At 39.4% G+C, this 19,341-nt stretch overlaps 2 protein-coding genes across 4 annotated transcripts; one reads left to right on the top strand and one right to left on the bottom strand.

Moving 5' to 3' along the window:
• The first annotated feature begins 675 nt into the window (after positions 1-675).
• On the top strand, positions 676-12,418 carry inpp5e (inositol polyphosphate-5-phosphatase E). Of its 3 annotated transcripts, none has more exons than XM_015395561.1 (11): positions 676-771; positions 1,983-2,797; positions 3,917-4,040; positions 4,122-4,219; positions 4,301-4,425; positions 5,349-5,468; positions 8,379-8,486; positions 8,572-8,733; positions 8,810-8,925; positions 8,997-9,133; positions 10,950-12,418. In XM_015395561.1, the coding sequence occupies exons 2-11, from the start codon at positions 2,049-2,051 to the stop codon at positions 11,080-11,082; spliced, it is 1,872 nt and encodes a 623-aa protein (XP_015251047.1). In that variant the 5' UTR covers positions 676-771; positions 1,983-2,048; the 3' UTR covers positions 11,083-12,418. The 3 variants fall into 3 exon arrangements, with proteins under 3 accessions (XP_015251047.1, XP_015251046.1, XP_015251048.1); XM_015395560.1 differs by having other exon boundaries at positions 695-1,060; XM_015395562.1 differs by lacking the exon at positions 676-771 and adding an exon at positions 1,081-1,884.
• Positions 12,419-13,276: 858 nt separating this feature from the next.
• On the bottom strand, positions 13,277-16,838 carry pmpca (peptidase (mitochondrial processing) alpha). The gene is made up of 12 exons (XM_015395568.1): positions 16,768-16,838; positions 16,581-16,660; positions 16,410-16,492; positions 16,244-16,338; positions 16,073-16,173; positions 15,096-15,359; positions 14,928-15,020; positions 14,740-14,858; positions 14,570-14,660; positions 14,024-14,086; positions 13,797-13,941; positions 13,277-13,714 (listed from the first exon to the last, which is right to left on the bottom strand). Exons 4-12 carry the CDS (start codon positions 16,326-16,328, stop codon positions 13,545-13,547), a joined length of 1,131 nt encoding a protein of 376 aa, XP_015251054.1. The 5' UTR covers positions 16,329-16,338; positions 16,410-16,492; positions 16,581-16,660; positions 16,768-16,838; the 3' UTR covers positions 13,277-13,544.
• Between the last annotated feature and the right edge of the window lie 2,503 nt (positions 16,839-19,341).

A 19,341-nucleotide genomic window follows, 5' to 3' on the forward strand; every position in this document is an offset into this window, starting at 1 on the left:
TTTTTTTTTTTTTTTTTTTTTTTTTTTTTTTTTTTTTTTTTTTTTACTGTTTTTTGACCAAACTTTATAAAACAGCAGCAATGCAAAGAAAAAACAGAATATGGCAGGATAGTTGACAGTATAGGGGGACCAGTCACCTCAGAAATCCATTCAGGGGTTCCTAATTAAGAAATTTATGGGTTTTGCATTTGTTATATTGGGGGATTGGGTGACAAAAAGGATGTCTATGGTAATCTGAAAATTGTTTATTTATCTATGCAGTTTTATCAGGAACAACAGTTTTTGCCTGTTTGTTGTTCTTCACATAATGCATATTTTTTGTTCTTTAGTTTGTGGGAGGTATTTTTGTTTAATCCATTAAAAGGTAATTTAATCTTAACAAACAAAAAAAGAAACAAAAATTACTAATATTTTAAAGTTTTATACAAAAAATATGATGTGACCCAATTAAATAACTAATGTTCACTGAAGTTTGAGGGATAAATATGAATTCAAAGTCTGTCTTAATCAACCCTTGGAAATAGTTTTAAAATCCAAAATCTGCAGAAAAAGCTAAAAACATAACTTCCTCTGATCAGTCTATTTTGATCTTCCACTGTAAATAACTGTACTGCTTGTAAGCCATTTATCTGACTGAAGGGGGCGCTGTGACGCATCACAACTCTGCTTTCTTCGTCTACTTGGCAACAAAATCAGTGTTGTTAACCGTTGCTAGGGAAATGAAGGAGCTAATTTTAAAGCCGCCACTCTGATATTGACGGTTCATGAAAGGTAACGGTGTACTGGCAGGTTTTCGATAAAGTTGTATAAACCAAAATAACCAAACGGTTCCTGTAGTTTTACAAGAGAGAAAAAGGGTTAAGACGCATTTGTTTGAAACGCTATTTAGCTCAGCTAGCATATATTGTTGCTATTCAGTTAGCAGTTAGCTTCCCAAGCTACAGGAGATTTCCTACCTAGTGAAGATAAATGAAGTGTTTGAGTCTGAAGTTTTTTTAGTAAGCAAGTAGGGTGTGAAATGGTCAAATGTGCTAACAATACCATCCTCGTTTTTCGTGAGGTGAGTTCGCCCAAAGTATTTGCTGGCCTGTTGCACTGCTAACGAATTAAGCACTCTAACATTTGAATTTTAGATAGCTTAGTCCGGCATCTGAGATTTTCCCTGGAAGGATAACAGATACGATTCTAACCTATGAGTAAGATGTGGGTTTAAATTGCGAAATACAGTAGTCCTTTATAAGAAATGCATGATCATTTCCTATTTATCTGGTGAAATCCCAAAGGAAAAAAAATCAGATCTGACTTACATTATATTTGACATGTAAAAATGGAACAAAAACACTTTATTCACCCCAACATTAAATGGAAACTTAAACGACAGCCAATCCACATGCTGCATGTTGTATAAAGTACATTTCCCCTTGCATCACCAGCCCACCGGCCTCTAAGGCAAGGTGGTTTGATGATGCTCAGCACAATGATCTTCATGCTGGGTTAGTAATTAAGTAATTGAAGTGTGTACGATCATTTATGTATGTAGATAGTGCAATGTATTGCCAGTTGAATTAGAAACCCCTGATCTAGACTTGTTGAACATAGTATTGGATGTATGTTTAGGTTTGTTTGTTGAAAGGGGAAATCTCTGCCTCTGTTTAGCCTCCTCCTTATGCCGGCTGAAAAACAGCAGCATCTCTGTTCCTTGATGCTACCACCATGGTTCATAGTGGGGAATGATGATGTGCGAAGATAGTTTGGAGCCATGCTGAGTATTTTGCATGTGGACTAAAAAGTTAGACTTTAATCGACCAGAATAGCTTTTTCCCTCAAGTTTTCTTACAAAGCCTTTATTTTTTCTTTCTTCCTAAAAGACAACATTTTTGACCAGAAAGCAAATCTATTAATTGTCCTGTCAAGAGATTCTCCCCTCTGAGCTGTGAACCTCTGTAGCTTTTACTAACACTCTTTCTGTTGTTTTGTTGCAGGTGTTATGACGATAATGAAAAAGATTTATCCTGCTCACAACAGCTTGTTTTGGACATGAAGAAAAGATGGCTGAGAATGGAGAGGACTGCACTCTCAACTGCCCCTCTGAAACTCGTGATAAAGGAGCCTACGATGACATTGAAAGCAGGAGCCCCAAAACCCCACTAGTCGATATAAAATCTAACAGAAAGAACAATGATGCTGGACAAGCAGACAGGGAGATCCCTGTGTACCTGCCTCAACCCCCCTCACCCAGGCTTTCTAAGTTTAGTAAAAGTGTTTCAGCGGAGGAGACGGTGAGGACCAGGAGGCTCAGAAACAGCCAGGAGAGTCTGAGTGACAGAGCAGAGACAGGTTCCTCCACAGACTCTCTCAGAGAAGACCGATTATCTCCAAGAAACGAGCAGGACTCCAACACCAAACTTACCAACTTCACAATTGGATCTCCGGTTCTCCAGGACAGGAAGAGCAGACCGGCCAAGCACGAAAAAAGGTCGCAGAGTCAGCAGAGTGTCTGGGAGGACCACCGGGGGCGATCAGCCAAGATACGGCTGTCTCCACTGCGGCCCACAGGGCCACTGCCTGCTCTGGACAAGACCTTTGCGTCAGCCGCTTTAAAGGCTGTTAATAGGATTGACAGGGATTGTTTGGATTATGGCATGCTGGTCAAAGAGAAGGGTGGTAAGAGACTCCACAGGAACCTGAGCGACAGCCGGCTTCTGGAGAACATGGGATCGGACAGTGTCTCTGTAAGCTCCATGAAGTCTGTCTACAGCGTTCTAAGCCCCATCAGACCCCAGGATGTAAGAAACAGGTAAAGTAGACTTAGGACTTGATGTAATTGCTTTGATTACCTTTAATTATCATTATGTTGGGTAATTAGCAGCTTTTTTCATCCTTACTCTTCCCAGTTTAAAAGTGCTGTTAGATACTTATAGCTTTCATGATCTTTCTTAGTTAATCATCCCAGAATATATTTTATCACTTTATTTTAGTGAGTAAACATTAGTTACTATATGTTTTATAAACCCTAAATCTGTCTTCAGCTCCCGTTCTCCTTTCCAGATAAAGCTTCAACACATCTGGGGTTCTTTAGGTAGATATTGTAAGAGGTTTCTGCTCAGGGGTATGGAGAATGGAATGTAATAGCTTTGTGAATCATGAGGGAGTGTTTCTCTCACATCATGTTTGCTCGGGATGAGGGGCGACTGCAGAGTCCATGGTTCTGGGATCCAGGCCAGGTTCCTTAGATAGCATTTTACAAATTAGTTTTATATGATCATCTGATTTTGCTATATATGACTTAAAAATAAAATGTTTATACTTTGCAAATTGTGGCTAAATATGTAAATAAAGTTAATTGAATTAGGAATTATAGTCAGGACTTTGATGGGTTTTTGTTTGTTTGTTTGTTTTAAGGGAAACTTTAGGCCATAGATTATGGTTGATCACAACTTTTATTACAACACAATCAAATGACTGGGCTCCATTTTAATAGAAAAGAGTGAACCTGGCAAGGCTTCAAACTTTAAAAGCTAGATTTTTTTCCCTTATAGTGAAGAAAGTTTAGCTTTGTTTCTAGAAATATATTGTTATTCATATAGCAGCTTTAGATGAGAACATTTTCTGCTGCTGTTTGACTATAACTTTGTGCTCTGTATCTATACTTTGTGCTAACATCTGTAGGAAGAGGAGTGTTATTGCAGTGTGAAAGGGATTAGCATGGATCAGAGAAGATGCTTGCTCAGCCTTCTTTCTACGGGAGTAAAAGGCAAAAAGGGGGCATAAACTAGTCTCCTAATGCATAATTTGTCTCTTGCCAGCAACTACTTAAGCAACACCTAAGTTTCCATGAGACAGCAGCCTCGTTTTAAATTTTTCTTCTTTCTTGAGGACAAGCCTTTAACAAAATTAGATTTTTGCTTTCTTCTAGGAGTTTCCTGGAGGGCAGTATGCTGGGAAGCGGGGCCTTGCTCGGGGCTGAGGAGCTGGACCGACACTTTCCAGACCGAAGAGTGGGCGTCTATGTGGTGACATGGAACATGCAGGGAGAGAAGGTAGCAATGAGACTTCAGCGTCTCACTCACTGTGAATGCAAGCAGCTGAAAAAATTATTACCAAACATCTGTCATCCTCAGTTTCTTCCAGCAAACTTAAATGATCTCCTCCTTCCGACGGACTCTGAATTTGCACAAGATATTTACGTCATCGGGGTTCAGGAGGGCTGCCCTGACAGGTATGTCCAGTTAGAGTTTTATCAGGAGGATTGCACTTTCAATTTAGTGCAATCAGTTTGTTTACATGTGTTTGCTTGCAGGAGGGAGTGGGAGACCTGCCTTCAGGAAACTCTGGGACCTCATTATGTTATGCTCTACACCGCATCACATGGGGTCCTCTACCTGACCGTGTTTATCAGGAGAGACCTCATGTGGTTCTGTTCAGGTCTGTGCTCTAATATTGCTTGGTTACCTTTGTTTATATGGACCAAGTGAATTCATTTCCACACGTGAAATGTGGGATTTTGCTGGAACCTGAAGTTCTACAATTATATATATAAATATTGAACTTTTGTATTATAGAACACATTTTTAATATATGCATCAAAATGATAAATTTAAGTTTGTTAATATATTGTACTGAAATATAAATGAGAGAAAGCTGCAGTTTTTTTTTTTATAGAATAAATGTTTTAAAATCTTAATTTTAGCCCTTAGAAGATCCCAAATAGATCCAGATTACCAGTACTAGTCCTTAGATTAGAGTTAGAGACGTCCTGAATTTCTACAGTTGATCAAAGGATTCTGCTGTTGCAGCCTTTTCATTTTAGAGGAAAGCAGCTGCCTGCGTTAAGATGCTCAGTGTATTTTAGTTCTTGTCAGGAGATCAGGTCAAACTGGATTCTTTTTTTATTTTGAGAGTTGAAATCTAGAATGTTCTCGTTGCCTTAGGCCAACTATTTACTTATTTGCTAATGGAGAGATTTTAGGGATTCTTGATTAAAATATTTTCTTTGCAGCCTTTATTAAGCTTATTGTCTGAAGACGTTAGGGCTGTGGATCTAAAACCACAGAGGGGACTTTTCCAGCGCTGACAAACACAGACTCCCGAAAGATAAAACAGCTTTGCTATCTTGCTCAAAGTGTTTAATGTATTTGCCTTTTAGCTCAACTTATGTTTCATTATCAATATAAAGCTTGAATTTAAAACATGATAAATGTAGAAGTTTTTACGTTTATCTTAATGAGTGCTACATTGAAGCCTGTGAAAGATCTCAGCATATAAATCTACACGTTCTTTGACAATGTTTCTTTTCAATTGCAAAGTTTTGTATTGTCTTTTTTTTATTTCGGTTTCTCCCCAAACAGAAGTGGAACATGCCACGGTCACAACCAGAATCATCTCTCAGATTAAGACTAAAGGGGCTCTGGGGGTCACCTTTACCTTCTTTGGAACGTCCTTCCTCTTCATAACATCCCACTTTACATGTAAGTAGAAAAACAACAAGCAGCATCAGAAACATCTTACCATCATGAAGATAGTACATGGAGGTGTACTTGTGTTATTGGTAATCAGCTAAATTAAACTTGGACTTATCGAATACCATGATATCTAGTTCTATTTGCTAGAATTTAGAAGAAAAAAAAGAAACACAAAAGAATGAAATGACTAACAAACGGGGGTTACATCCATCCTCTGTTTGGTATTTTCTTCTTCTTTTAATTTTCCATCATTTTTTAGTGGGACCTGAGTCAGTTCTTATTGATGTATCCTTATAGATACATTCCTACATAAAAACAAAAATCAGCATGTGAAATGGGGACATTTTAGAATAGAACTTTATTTTTTTCACAATGGAGACATTCACTTGTGACATTGGCTGTTATAAACAACAAGGTGCACAAAGGAGAAAAAGGTTCATAAAGTTTATACAGTGCACATATACAGTGGATTGTAAAAAAGAATAAACGAGAGATTTAAGGTGACTTATATATACAGTATTATATGTACAGTAAAGTGGTGGCAGGTAAAGTGTGGTTTCTGGTTTTTAATAAATAAATAACAGAAGTTATTGCAGTGTTATTACAGCAGGTTATATTGCATAGGCATTGTAATGTCTGATGGCTGCAGGGATATTTTTCTACCTGCGGAAGAGCTCCTTTTTACACACGGGATGTATAACTCTGTTACTAAAGGAGCTGCTCAGCTCCTCTACAGTCTGGTGCAGAGGGTGGAAGGTGTTATCCATGATGGATGTAAGCTTGGACAGCACCCTCCTCTCAGCAGTTTCTTCCACAGAGTCCCGAGCGCAGCCTTAGAAACGGCCTTTCTCACCAGTTTGTTCAGTCTCTTTCCGTCCCGCTCTGTGCTGCCAGAGGCCTAGCAGACAACAGCTTAGAGGAGGGCCTATGCCACCACAAAGTCATAGAAGGTTTTATGCAGGGGCTTTCTCACTCTAGAGAACCTCAGCCTGCTCAGGGGGTGGAGGCGGCTCTGGCCCTCCTGTGTTATGAGTCCAGTCCAGTTTATTATTGACGTGAACACCCAGGTATTTGAAACTCTCCATAGTTTCTATGTCCTGCCCCTGGATGTTCACAGAGGAGTGAGGTTGGAGTCTTCCTCTAAAGTCGATCCCTATCTCTTTGGTCTTACTAGTGTTTAGACACAGGTGGTTCTTCTCACACCAGTCCAGATAGTCCTTGATGACTGACAGGTACTCCAGCTCGTTCCCCTCAGAAACATAGCCTACACAATGTCAGAGTCATCGGAGAACTTCCACAGGTTGCAGCTGTCCGTGTTAAAGGTGAAGTCTGAGGTATAGAGGGGGAAAANGGACTAAGTTCGGAATGGCACCCAGGCTACCCGAGCACAGCCCTAGGACAGAAACGGCCTTTCTCACCAGTTTGTTCAGGCTCTTTCCGTCCCGCTCTGTGCTGCCAGATGCCTAGCAGACAACAGCTTAGAGGAGGGCCTATGCCACCACAAAGTCATAGAAGGTTTTAAGCAGGGGCTTTCTCACTCTAGAGAACCTCAGCCTGCTCAGGGGGTGGAGGCGGCTCTGGCCCTTCTGTGTTATGAGTCCAGTCCAGTTTATTATTGACGTGAACACCCAGGTATTTGAAACTCTCCATAGTTTCTTTGTCCTGCCCCTGGATGTTCACAGAGGAGTGAGGTTGGAGTCTTCCTCTAAAGTCGATCCCTATCTCTTTGGTCTTACTAGTGTTTAGACACAGGTGGTTCTTCTCACACCAGTCCAGATAGTCCTTGATGACTGACAGGTACTCCAGCTCGTTCCCCTCAGAAACATAGCCTACACAATGTCAGAGTCATCGGAGAACTTCCACAGGTTGCAGCTGTCCGTGTTAAAGGTGAAGTCTGAGGTATAGAGGGGGAAAAAAAACTGAAACAGAACAGTGCCCTGGGGGGCCCGGTACTGCAGGCAGTCTCTGGATACCTCTGACTGACAGCTGGGTACCCGCACGTGCTGAGGGCAGTCAGTGAGGTAGTTGATGGTCCATTCAGCCAGATGTTTGCATCCTCCAGCTTCCCCCCTCCAGCTTCCCCCTCAGCAGCTCTGGTCTGATGGTGTTGAAAGCACTGGAGAAGTCAAAGGGCATAACTCTCACAGCACTCCAGGTGTGTGAGCGCCCGCTGCAGCAGGTAGATGATGGCGTTGTCTACTCTGATGATGGGCCAGTAAGTAAACTGCAGCGGGTCCAGGGTTCACTACGGTGCGAAGGTGTGCGAAGAGGAGGCGCACCATGGTCTTCATACATGGGAGGTCAGGGTGACTGGTCTAATGTGGGTCTAAACTGGTTTAAAGCAAATTACATCACAGGGTTATCCTCAGTTCAACTATGTGTTTCCAAAGAGGCTTTAAAGACAGGCTGGCTGTCTTATGTTTTTATTTTTTTATTTTAACAACTTCTGCAGCATGGGGCAGTCTAGATAATACATTTATTTTTAGGGGTAATTTTTCAATAAAAATTTTCCCATTTTGTGAGCGAGTTGTTTGCTATTTTCCTCACTGATATATCCTCATTTAATTATTTTGCCCTCCTTTCATATGTACATTGAATGTGTGATCAATGACTGTGAATGTAAAATATCTGTCCTTTATATATTTTGATTATTTAGTTCTCATTGGAGATCTTCTAATGTCTTCATGCTGCTGAATATTTAGGGTTTCATGTTTCTCCAAGTTAAACTGATCTCTTGATTCCTGTAAAATTTGCCAGTCTTCCTTCTTTCTTCAAAGCGATCCATGTTGCCTTTTATTTTGTGGGATAAACCAGTGGTCACAATCATTTTTAAAAATATTTATATTTCAAAGTGAACCTGTAGTTCATTATTGCTCTTTATCTCTGTACATTTTTGTTACTTGGTTTGTCTTTCAGCTGGAGATGCCAAAGTTTACGAGAGAATTCTGGATTACAACAAGATCATTGAGGCCTTAGCTCTTCCCAAAAGCATTCCAGACACCAACCCGTATCGCTCCTCATCTTGTAAGACTGGGGAAAAATGACAGCTAGAGTCATTGGAAACCGACATTTCTCATTACGATCTTGTGTCTTTTACTTTTAATCACAGCTGACGTCACCACCAGGTTTGATCAGGTTTTCTGGTTTGGTGATTTTAACTTCCGACTCAGCAAAGAGCGGGCTGACATTGAGACGATAATGAAGCGAACAATGGGTGGGGATATGAGCCCTCTGCTGGAGCATGACCAGCTCACTAAGCAAATGAAGGACGGTATGTAGGATGAAAGCCTCGGAGAACCACAGCTGTTTGGTTGATGATCTCTGAATGAATAACTCCCTCCTTACAGGGTCCATCTTCAAAGGTTTCCAGGAGGCACCAGTCCACTTCTTTCCAACCTACAAATTTGACATTGGCTGTGATGACTATGACACCACCTCTAAGCAGAGAACGCCTTCATACACAGTAAGGAGGCATTTAGCAGCATGTTCTAATTGCTCACAATCTATGTGTGGTTAAAGGCTTTTTGTTCTCAGGACAGGGTTCTGTTCAGGAGCAGGCAGGCTAATGACATAAGAGTGCTGAAGTACGACAGCTGTTCCAGCATAAAGACTTCAGACCACAGACCCGTCATCGCCGTCTGTCAGGTTAAACTCAGGCCGGGAAGAGACAAGTGAGTCCATTTAATACATCATAGCGTTTAATTGCATTTGTTAGGTTCTGTATGTCTTCATCTACTTTGATATGCAAACCCCAAATTATTTACAATAGATTTAAATTTACATTTATTTTGAATTACCTAGAAGTTATTTCCTGTTTTTACTTTTTATTTTAAAATGGGATGTCTAAATTATCTCCCAAACTTAACTGGGATCAAAGCAGTCTCAAATAGTTAGGTCTGACCAGCTTTTAACACGTTTCCACTTTTATTTTTATCCATTTATCAGTCAATAGGAGCTCTGAGTCTTTTTATGTGGGAACGTCTCCTTACCATCACCATAATCTATCGATCCTTCGACAGATTCTCTATTTGATTCATCAGGAAACTGCTGGGTCACTGCCAATCGTTTATATTACTTATAGTGCAAAGAAACATGGTGGTAAAATTAAGATAATTTTAGACGCAATCTGAATAATTTTGGGATAATTTTAGATCAATAATCAATTGCCCACATTAGATGTAAATAACATACAATATAGATGCTGGAGAATGAAATGATATGGAGATGAAATGATTATACCAACATTGTTTACTCAGAGTAAACTAAGTAGGTTTACCCCCTCTTTATTTGACAGATTCAAGTTTTTAAGTTCAGAATGATGTCTGCTTTGGTCCTCCATACTTTTTTGCTCTTGTAGTTTACGTTATAGACCGTAGACTGTTTGCTGTTGCTGATTATTATTTTGTCAACCCAGCAGTTTAGAGTGGGCCAGTCAGAAAGTCCAGGGTCACTTTTTCTCTCCAGTCCAGCCTTCAGTACATCATTAGTATTACTGTACTAGGGCTTTTTTTCAGGTATTATAAAAAACAAAAAAAAAACAAAGACTTATTGTGATTTTTCCCTTCCTTTTTTTTTTTTAAAGGAAAGGGGAACACTTGAGGTTCAGAAGCAGTTTATTTCAGCGTTTGTTTTCTTTTGTTCTCAATATTAATATAACTGCTAAAAAATGCTTAATCATGGTCAAAAGGATCCAATTAATTGTTAGGTTTCTAACAATATCCAGCTTTCATTGAATATATGAATTGGTACCTGCCTACTTCACAGCCCTGTTGTTGGGAATAATGATACATTGGATTTACCTCAGCAGTTGGAACTGGGGAGTCTGAGTGCACTATGTATTGTTCATATATGACAGGTTATAGCCTATTTTACATCAATAAAAATGATAAAGGCATTGATAGGATTTTTTAGGTGAGCATTTCATTAACCATTTGTCATTGTTTTATTTTAGATACTTGTAATTTAGTCAAACAAAATTAACCCTCACTTCCTTTCTTCTGTCCAAACCTCCAATTAACCTCATCCTATTATCCTACACTTTACTGCACTACCTATACTGGTGGCATATTTCAAAATGTGTCTTTTGGTGGGTTTATACTTTGGGTTTAGTTACGCTTTGATATATATATATATATATATCTTACCTTTTTCAGGCAAGATAATAAAATAAAAATACTATACATATTGTGAAATGATTCCTTTATGGAATAAATCAAACTTTAAAGCAGAAATCAGGTGAGAAATACCTGTGGTTCATTGATAGATGTTGCCAAGCAACAGTTCTATCACCTATGTTATAATTTAGCCTCCAACTGGGGAATGATATTGCATCTTTTAATTTTTTATATTAACTATTTAAAAAAATGTTTTTTTTGTGCTGTTATTTAGCGATTTCATGTAAAAAAATGTTTAAATCTACCTGTTTAATAATTACAGATTCAAGATGTTGTTCATTTTCCCTTTCCAATATTTTATTGTGTTGCTCAGTATTCCTCTGTGTGGAGGAATGTTCGACCGGAGTTTGTACCTGGAGGGCATCAAAAGGAGGATGACTGCCAGAGAGCTGAAGAGGAGGGAGGCCATATCCAGCCAAAACAGCACCATCTGCACCATCTCCTGAACGCTTTAAGAAGCTCTCTACAGTCAGGACTGAACCTGTGCCACACGTGGGAATGGACCAAAATGATAACCAGCGTTGTCTTAACATGCTGTTGGGATAATGGCTGCAGCTGAGCACCAAGGGCCTTTAAGGTCTGCAGACATCAGCAGTCTGGCCTTTATTTAGCCTTCTTTACTTAAATATGACTGGGAAACAAAGAGTGAGTGGATTGGGTGCCTTTAGTGCTTAATACTCAGTCACATGCAACTAACCTGAAAGTCTGCACTCATTGTCTTAACAGAATCCGTAACCATTCTGATGGTCAAACGATCAAAAGCCTTGTGATTTATAATGCACTGACCCAAACTTTTATTAAAACAAAAGAAACATGTAGGTGTTTGGCTTAAATTGCATTTTTTTTACTGGTCAGAGCATTTCTGCTGAGGTTAGTACAATTCTCAGAGTGTTACAAAGAGAAATGAGGGTACGAGTTGGTTCCATTTCAGGGAAACTTGACGTTTATATTTATTTGAAGAATTGTATTGATCTGCTTTTTCAGGGAACTCACCATAGAGAGAATGTTGAAATGTTTTTGTCATGGGAAGCTTGTTACTGTCGCTGTCTTATATTCCATGCAGTTTTCATCATAGCTCTGACTTTATGCCTTGCATCTCGTTTTATTCCTTACAGACCATAAACTTTCAATGTACTGTATGTAGCACAGCTATGGGCTGGAGCTTTAAAAGCTTTCTGCTTATTTAAACAAGTGCCTATGGGTCTTGCTAACTTGTTAACATGACCCGTTTGTCAATAATTTGTAAGTTATTGTGTAATCTAATGTGTAACATCCTGTAATAAATTGGTAAATTTGAACCTTTATAAAACAGTTTTATTTATGTCTACATTTATTAATGAATCATATTAGCTTATTGGAAGAACATGGTTTAATGTAACCACTAGGAAACTGTATACAATAGTGGTTTACCTTTTTATTCTTGGTTTTTCGCACATTGAACTGCTAGCTGTAGCTGGATCCAAATTAAAACAACATTTTGTCCAGAAATACGCAAAGCCCATCAATAACAGCAGCCAATCAAAAAGTTGTGTGCATGTTGGAAATTTCTTAGTTTCATTTAGGATCTTTTTAAATGTAAAACAGAAATGAATGCAAAGGCACCATGCCTCAAACAAAACATACACCCCGGATCAGAATAATTGGCTGTGTCTTATCTTCCTCGTTTTTTTTTTTATTTTACAGTGATCAGATGATTTAGATTGCATTCACAAGCACTGCTTAGTTAAAATGGAATTAACACATTAGAATAGTAATACTGTCTTTTTGCAGGGAAAAATAGGATTTGCATAGTTATTGTTCATGGACAACTTTCATAGAAGCTCAACGACTAAATGAGACGCATGGGACATGAACAAGAAAAAAAGTTTCCTTAGCACAACTGCTCTGGTGCTGGCTGTTCTTTTAAGAAGTCTACTATATATACCCTAAAATTAAATCATGTACAGCCAACTGCCTTTAAAAGCCTGTCTATCAGAACCCTACTGTCCTACACTATCCTCAGAGGTTTATTTGAGAACATAAAAAACAGCATCTATATCATGAGCATAAAACGGAGCAGACGGGTCAAGAATAAAGCTGTAGTCTAGTCTGTTCCTTTAATTAACTAGAAAGCGGAAAATGTTCCATCATCTAATATATACATATATATAGATAGATATTAAACTGTTTGGACCAAAGCATCTTCCCTAAAACCAATTAAAAACCATTCAAATGTGATATAACCGATAAAACTGGCTGTTTGTCAAAGATTTCACTGAAAGTTTTAGACTGGGAGCCCATTAGCAAATCACAAACACTGAGTCAGTCTAATTGAATTAATCCTCCAGCCAATAATTTAATATATTTCTATTTTTTCCTTCAGTCTATGTAGTTTCAAACTAAATTAAATAACCACCATAAAAGAAAGTTCCAGTAACTTTATTTATACAAACACTCTTCATCTGGACTGGTTTGTTTTTAAATGTATTCTAAAATGGGTTTAGATACTTCAGCCTCAGAAGGTTTTAGTTTGCTCACTTTGAAGGAGAATAGATGAAGGTACGATAAAAAGTCCAACATTAATATCTAACTATAACCGACTAACTGTGAGGAGTAACAGTGTTTTACTCATCAACAAACAGCTAAGTGTTTTTTGTTTTGGGGAAAACCGTCCATTTAAAACCAAACAGGTGGAGATTTATGGCTTTCTGCCCAATAAATAGATCATCCAGCTGAGGTTGCTGTGCTGTAGAAATAACTTCTTAAAAAACAAAACTCCTCTTTTCTGTCAGAGGCGCATGTCAGAGACCAGGTATCAGTCCTCTCCCAGACCTAGCCGTGTAGAGTTCTGAGTTTGGGAGGAAATGCTAGTGTAATCTTCCAGTGGGGGGGTTTATTTACAGCAGGTCCTGAGCCATGCCGGGAGGATCTATCTGAAGAGGCGGTAGACGCGAGGCAGGCGTCCGTCCTTGCTTGACAACGCCGCCTGGATGTGTTCGTACGTGGGCAGCTCTGTCAGGTCCCCAAGAGCTGCCACTGCAGGTTTGCTTCTCAGCATCTTGGTGGTCACTCTCTTAATGTCGCTGGCCGTCACGCTGCCTGTAAATCATTTTAGTAGTCATTAATGCATTCATTGGAGCAGCACATTTATGTTAACTTGTTTTTAAAAAAAACAATTTACTGATGAGGTCACAGAGCTCATGGGGGAGCTTTCTCTTTCCCGTGGACAGAACTTGGCGTCCAACGTCTTCAAATATAACAGGACGAGACTCTAGATTCATCATCAACATGGACTTTAGCTGAGTTTTGGCTCTCTCCAGCTCCATCTGTACAAAGGATGGGAAAATCTAAAGGCTTTGCTTTTCTTTTTTCAGCGTCAAATGAAGCCAAAGTTGTCGGGATCCTTACCTCTCCTGCACTCCCGCCCATCTGAATGAACTCTCTGGTTATAATTTCCACCATCTCTCGCACCTGGAGTTTAACACAGGAGCATAAGTGTCTGTTTTCAATCGATATTATAAGCTCTGCTTATAACTTTGACAGGGAATATTTTGTGCCCCTGCTGTCAACCTTGTAAACTGCTGAAAACCCAATTTGGAGGGCTGATCCTATAAATAGCTAAGATTTAAAAGACAAACAAGTTTATTGTGTAAAATGAGGCAGCACTATATCAAGAAATATTAAACTGATCATCAATTCACATTGTCTGTAAATCGGTCACTTCAAGCACGCTCAGCTGCTGAAGCTTGCATAGAGTCGTTCACGCTATCTACTTATCATCGCAATATTCAATACTGATACATTTTTCAGATTTTGTGATTATAAATATACGTGTCTTAATATAGTCACATTTATAGTTAAGTTTAAACTCCTGCAATTTGTGTATTATACAGTCATTAAACCCCAGAAATAAAATCCTAAAGTTCAACAGATTTTTTAAGCCGTCTTGCTGACCTGTCTGGGGTCTGCGCTCGCGTGGATGCACAGCAGCCCACTGTCCTCGTAGCTGTGATGGTAGGAGGTGGCGTTGTACATCCAGTGATGTCTGCAACAGATAAGTAGGACCACATATAAACAACAAAGCTAAAGATTTTAGCCTGGATTAGTCAAAATGAGGCTCTCACCTGTTGAGGACGTTCAGGTACAAGCGAGTGAACATGCCTTTCCCCGGTCCTCCTGCAGAGAAGGAACCCCCTCCACCCATCATCATGTTCAGCACAGCAAAGGGGATGAAGTCCTCCTCCTGTGGAGGGAATCATTTTAGTCTCCGTGTGTCAGAAGGCTGATTTGGGAATGTGCTGCAAACACCAACCAGGAAGGAGCAGCTCTCCAAGCCTATCATGATGTGGGTGAGTTCTGGGATGGGTGTGGGGCCCAGGCTCACGTCAGACATGTCTTTCTCCATCTAACAAATCAAAGGGAACATTAGGGATCATCTCAAACACAAGGTTTAGTCAGACATTTAGACGTTTATAAACACCTTAACGATGCCACCGGTGTACTGCGCTACAGAGAGGTCCACATCAGCGGCCGAACTCGTCCCCCAAACCGGCCTCACGTCCAGCAGATACTTCCGAGCACATTCGACCAGCTGCTCATGCTCGACGCCCACGCCTGCCAGCACCATGCGCTCAGGGCAGTAGTAGTTATGCAGATAGCTGTGAAGTACTTTCTTGTCTATCTTTTCCACGTTCTCTGCAGGACAGAAGCGAGGAAGTCCGACTGTGTTCCCCCGATACGCAGCCTGGAAACAGAGAGGATCCTTAAAACCAAACACCTCCATTATAAAAACAGGCTAAAAACGTCAAGTAAAGCAAATACGCTTTATTTTAATATTAACTGAAATCAGGCCACCCTGTAAGGCGAAGAAGTTCAACAGTAAAAGGAACTATGTTCCCGTCCTGCAAATCAATCTTTAAATTTGAACACAGAATAACTGGAAATAGAACCAGTTACAACAACTGAAAAAAATACAGAGAAGCTACTCGTTATCAGACTTTTACTGATTAATACCAGAGATTTTGAGGATTAGCTCCAGCATCTCGTTTTACATAAATTATTTGCAAGGTACAAGTCAGTTGGTGCTACAAATTTATATAAATCACCTAAAATCAATCAATCAATCAATCAATCAATCAATCAATCAATCAATCAATCCTAGAGGCACTGCTATAGCTTGTCTAAAAAAACCCAACAGGCAACCTATCCGTCTACTAATGTTCATCCACTTGGTCATCAAATATGAGTGACCTGCTAGTCTGTTTTAACACCAATGAATGTATGGTAGATTAAACTGGTAATTAAACGTAGAAAACCCACGTTTGCTTCAAGAAACCATATGATCCCTTCCTCTAAAGCCTCCAAACTGTTTGTACTTCCTGGTTCAACAAAAAAATTCTGCTAAAACACAATCTACAGCTGAAACAGATCAATGAAGCTCCCAGAGTTCCCACTCACAGCATGGATCATCTCAGTGAGTAAAGGCTCGGGGTCCGGCCTCATGTTTAAATCCTCTAACTCAAAGCGCACGGCCATCCGGGTCATCTCAACCTCTTCGTCTGCATGTAAACAGAATCAGTTTAGGTCTCAGTTCTCCTCTGTGTTTCCTCTGCAGTAAAATGGACTTACCCAGCAGGCGAGGCTGCAGGACAGCATCAGACAAAAGACTGACTACAGTGTCCAGACCTTTGACCTCAGCAGATACTGCATACATGGTCGTGTCTCTGCAAGGAAAACACATATATTTAAAGTGCCGCATTTAGAGGTCGCCACACACAAAATTCAGCTTTAATACCTTGATGTTTGGCAGTCACATATGCCCCCATGTTTTTCCAGTGTGAGAAGGATTTCATCTTTGCTCCCATACTGAGCTGTGGACTGAAAGAAAAGGACATTCCTTAACATGCTTAAAAACGCTTTAACAGGTGGAATATGCTTTTTTTCTTTGTTTCTTTTGTTGACTTACAGAAAAAGCGAGTTTTTCTAAAAAGTGTGATATTCCACTTGGATATTTTGCTTCATGTCTAGATCCAGAATTTATCAAAACTAAAAACCAGAACAACATAAAAAAAGAACATTTAAACAATTTCCCACAGTTCAAAAAAGATCAGCATCTATATCTGAATCTAAACCTAGAATTTTTTTAAACTCACTTCCAACAGTGCAGAATTCGCCAAACTTGTTTTGAGAAGCAACTTTGAGGCCGTTTTCTAGAGTTGTGATCTTTGTCTCGTATTTTTCCTGGCCGTCCACGGATGCAAACAGTGGTTTTGGGATTCCAGGTAGCGGTGTAGATAGGGACACATTTGGATATCCTCCACCACTGCTGTACTTTCTGTAAGCTGCAATCCCAAACCTTTCACAACAAACAAAGTCAGTTAGTGGTGAGCTTGCAAAAATCTGCGAACACTTTAGGTTTCTACAAATAGAAAATATTAGAAATAGAAAGCTGAAGCAGGTCCAGGTCATTTTCATTTAAAATATTTCTTTCCAAAGCAATCTAGAGTAATTTCTATTCATCTAAACTTCCCAGATTTGACCCGCTGCTTTACACCTGTTCCACACATCGTCATTAAAGCTAGAAAGGACAATCTTTTATTTCCGGGTGTATCATCTAAATAAGTTGTCCTCCTAATAGTCAATCATTTTGATGAAATGTTTACATAAGGCGGTCCTACTTGCTCGTCCCGTTAGCCATATTTTTCTGCGCATTCACACGTCCAGGTGTAAATCTGTGGTGAGCTACGGTTTCAGACAGTCATTGAAGCTCACCTTTCTCACCGTTGTTCTTAGAAAATGGCAGAGGGTCGTTAGAGAAAAAGTGTCTACGAAGTGTAGGGGAAGAAAAGAAAGGCCTCAGAAGAGGCAGATCTATCCCTTAATGCTGTGCTCCTCGCAAAGCATTATGGGATTTGCTGTCAAAGCTGCCCGCTGTTGTCATTGGCTGTCACTACCCAACAGCGGCGACTAATAACAAAGATGGCGCAGGCAGCGTGCGGTCCACCAGCGAGGAAGTGATCATCTGTCTGAACAGTAAGTTGACTGAGTTCACTACAAAGTTCCCGCTCTATATAGTGATTGAGGGATTTAGGGGTTAGGGCGGACGTTCAGGCACAATAAGCTTGTATGAGCTCTGAGAACAGCATACATGGGCTCATGCATGCTCTCGCAAGCGCATTTTTTTTTTTTCATTCGAGAAAATTCTCCACAATAATTTTGTACTTTTTTTTGTGTACTTTTAAATGATTCCAGAAAATATGCGTTTTTATTAATATGGAACTGATAAATATTATTAATCAGACACTGGAAAAGAATCAGCTGATAATTTCTTGCAAACAAATTATCAGAGATTTTATTTTCTACAATTTTTGTAATTAATTTGCTATCTTTTACCTGTAAAGATACATTATGTAGGTTTTTACTGAAAATTTGGTTTAAACTAGCCTTTTTATTGAAACCTTTATGACTAAAACAATGTTTGACGAGCAGACTGACACCTCAGTAGTTTAGCACTGATGCATCTATAAGCCTGTAACCTTTTTGTTCTTTATTTACTTTGGGTTGAAAGTTCCCACTATGTTCTGCAGATGTGATGTCAAGAACATCCATGTTAAAGGTTTCCAAACTAGTAAATAATCAAAACCCTTTTATTTCAAGCTGCATTTTGTGGATATTCAAAAGCGACCTGCATTCAGCTCAACTCACAGAACACTGGCAACTCTGGGTAAGGTGAAAAAAGTGAAAACATTAACCTTGTTTACTATAAGAGCCAAGAATGAGCAGAAGAAGGCTGCAGTTGTGTGTTTTGGCCACAGGTGGCAGTATCACACCATGATGCCTCTTTAAGCTAATAGGAAAGGATTGACCAAGATCTTGCAGTTACTCTATTGGCCTTCATTCTGTTACATTAAATATTATTTAATTTCACATAATTCAGGATTAAGGACCTGCAAAACCACATCTTAAAAAATTGGTTTGATCTTTTAAGTTTAACAAACAAGGGTAAATTACTTATTTCTACCAGAACTCTGTATACACATATTTTTGAGTGATGATTAATATAAAAGGAGCTTATCTGTAGCAAAAAAACATTTGCAGTCTGGAAGTGCTTTTTCATAAGATTTTGAAGAAAGTCAAAAGTGAGCAATATGTAACAAACAATAAAAAAGCTTGGATCAAAAGGTGGAATGGTCAGAAGTTTGCATCGTCTTCTGAGAGCACTTTAGTTTGTGCATGTCAAAATAATGAGCGATAAACACACCAATAACCCACAAGAATGTGTTCAGTGTGGAGATAATTTAGTATCATTGCAGCATGTATTGCATTCGATGCAATAAATGCTGGATTGGCCTTTATTAGGAGTGGAAGTTATGTTTTCTAGCACAATCTTTGGGTCAGTCACAGTGGTCTGATACTGGAGACAGCACATGGTACATACAACAGGCTTAATAAATGTTAATCATCACTCCTTTTTTTGGCTAAAATCCCTTCCTGCCTCTATAAAGCCTTTGTAAGGATATCTAGGACATGCACTTGTCATCTATTACTGCTTGACAGACTGTCAACTGGCAACAGCCTTGAAGAATAAAACGTCAACAAAGTTGTAATATTTCAGAAAACCAACAGAGGCTCTGACTGAGCTGTAGAATAAGTATGAAGTATTGATCCTGCTGCTTACAGACGCAGACAAACCATTAGAACACACCAACGGCTAACGCTGAATGCTA

The sequence above is a fragment of the Cyprinodon variegatus genome, unplaced genomic scaffold (genome assembly GCF_000732505.1).
Source record: "Cyprinodon variegatus isolate N-32 unplaced genomic scaffold, C_variegatus-1.0 Scaffold746, whole genome shotgun sequence".
Taxonomy (NCBI): domain Eukaryota; kingdom Metazoa; phylum Chordata; class Actinopteri; order Cyprinodontiformes; family Cyprinodontidae; genus Cyprinodon; species Cyprinodon variegatus.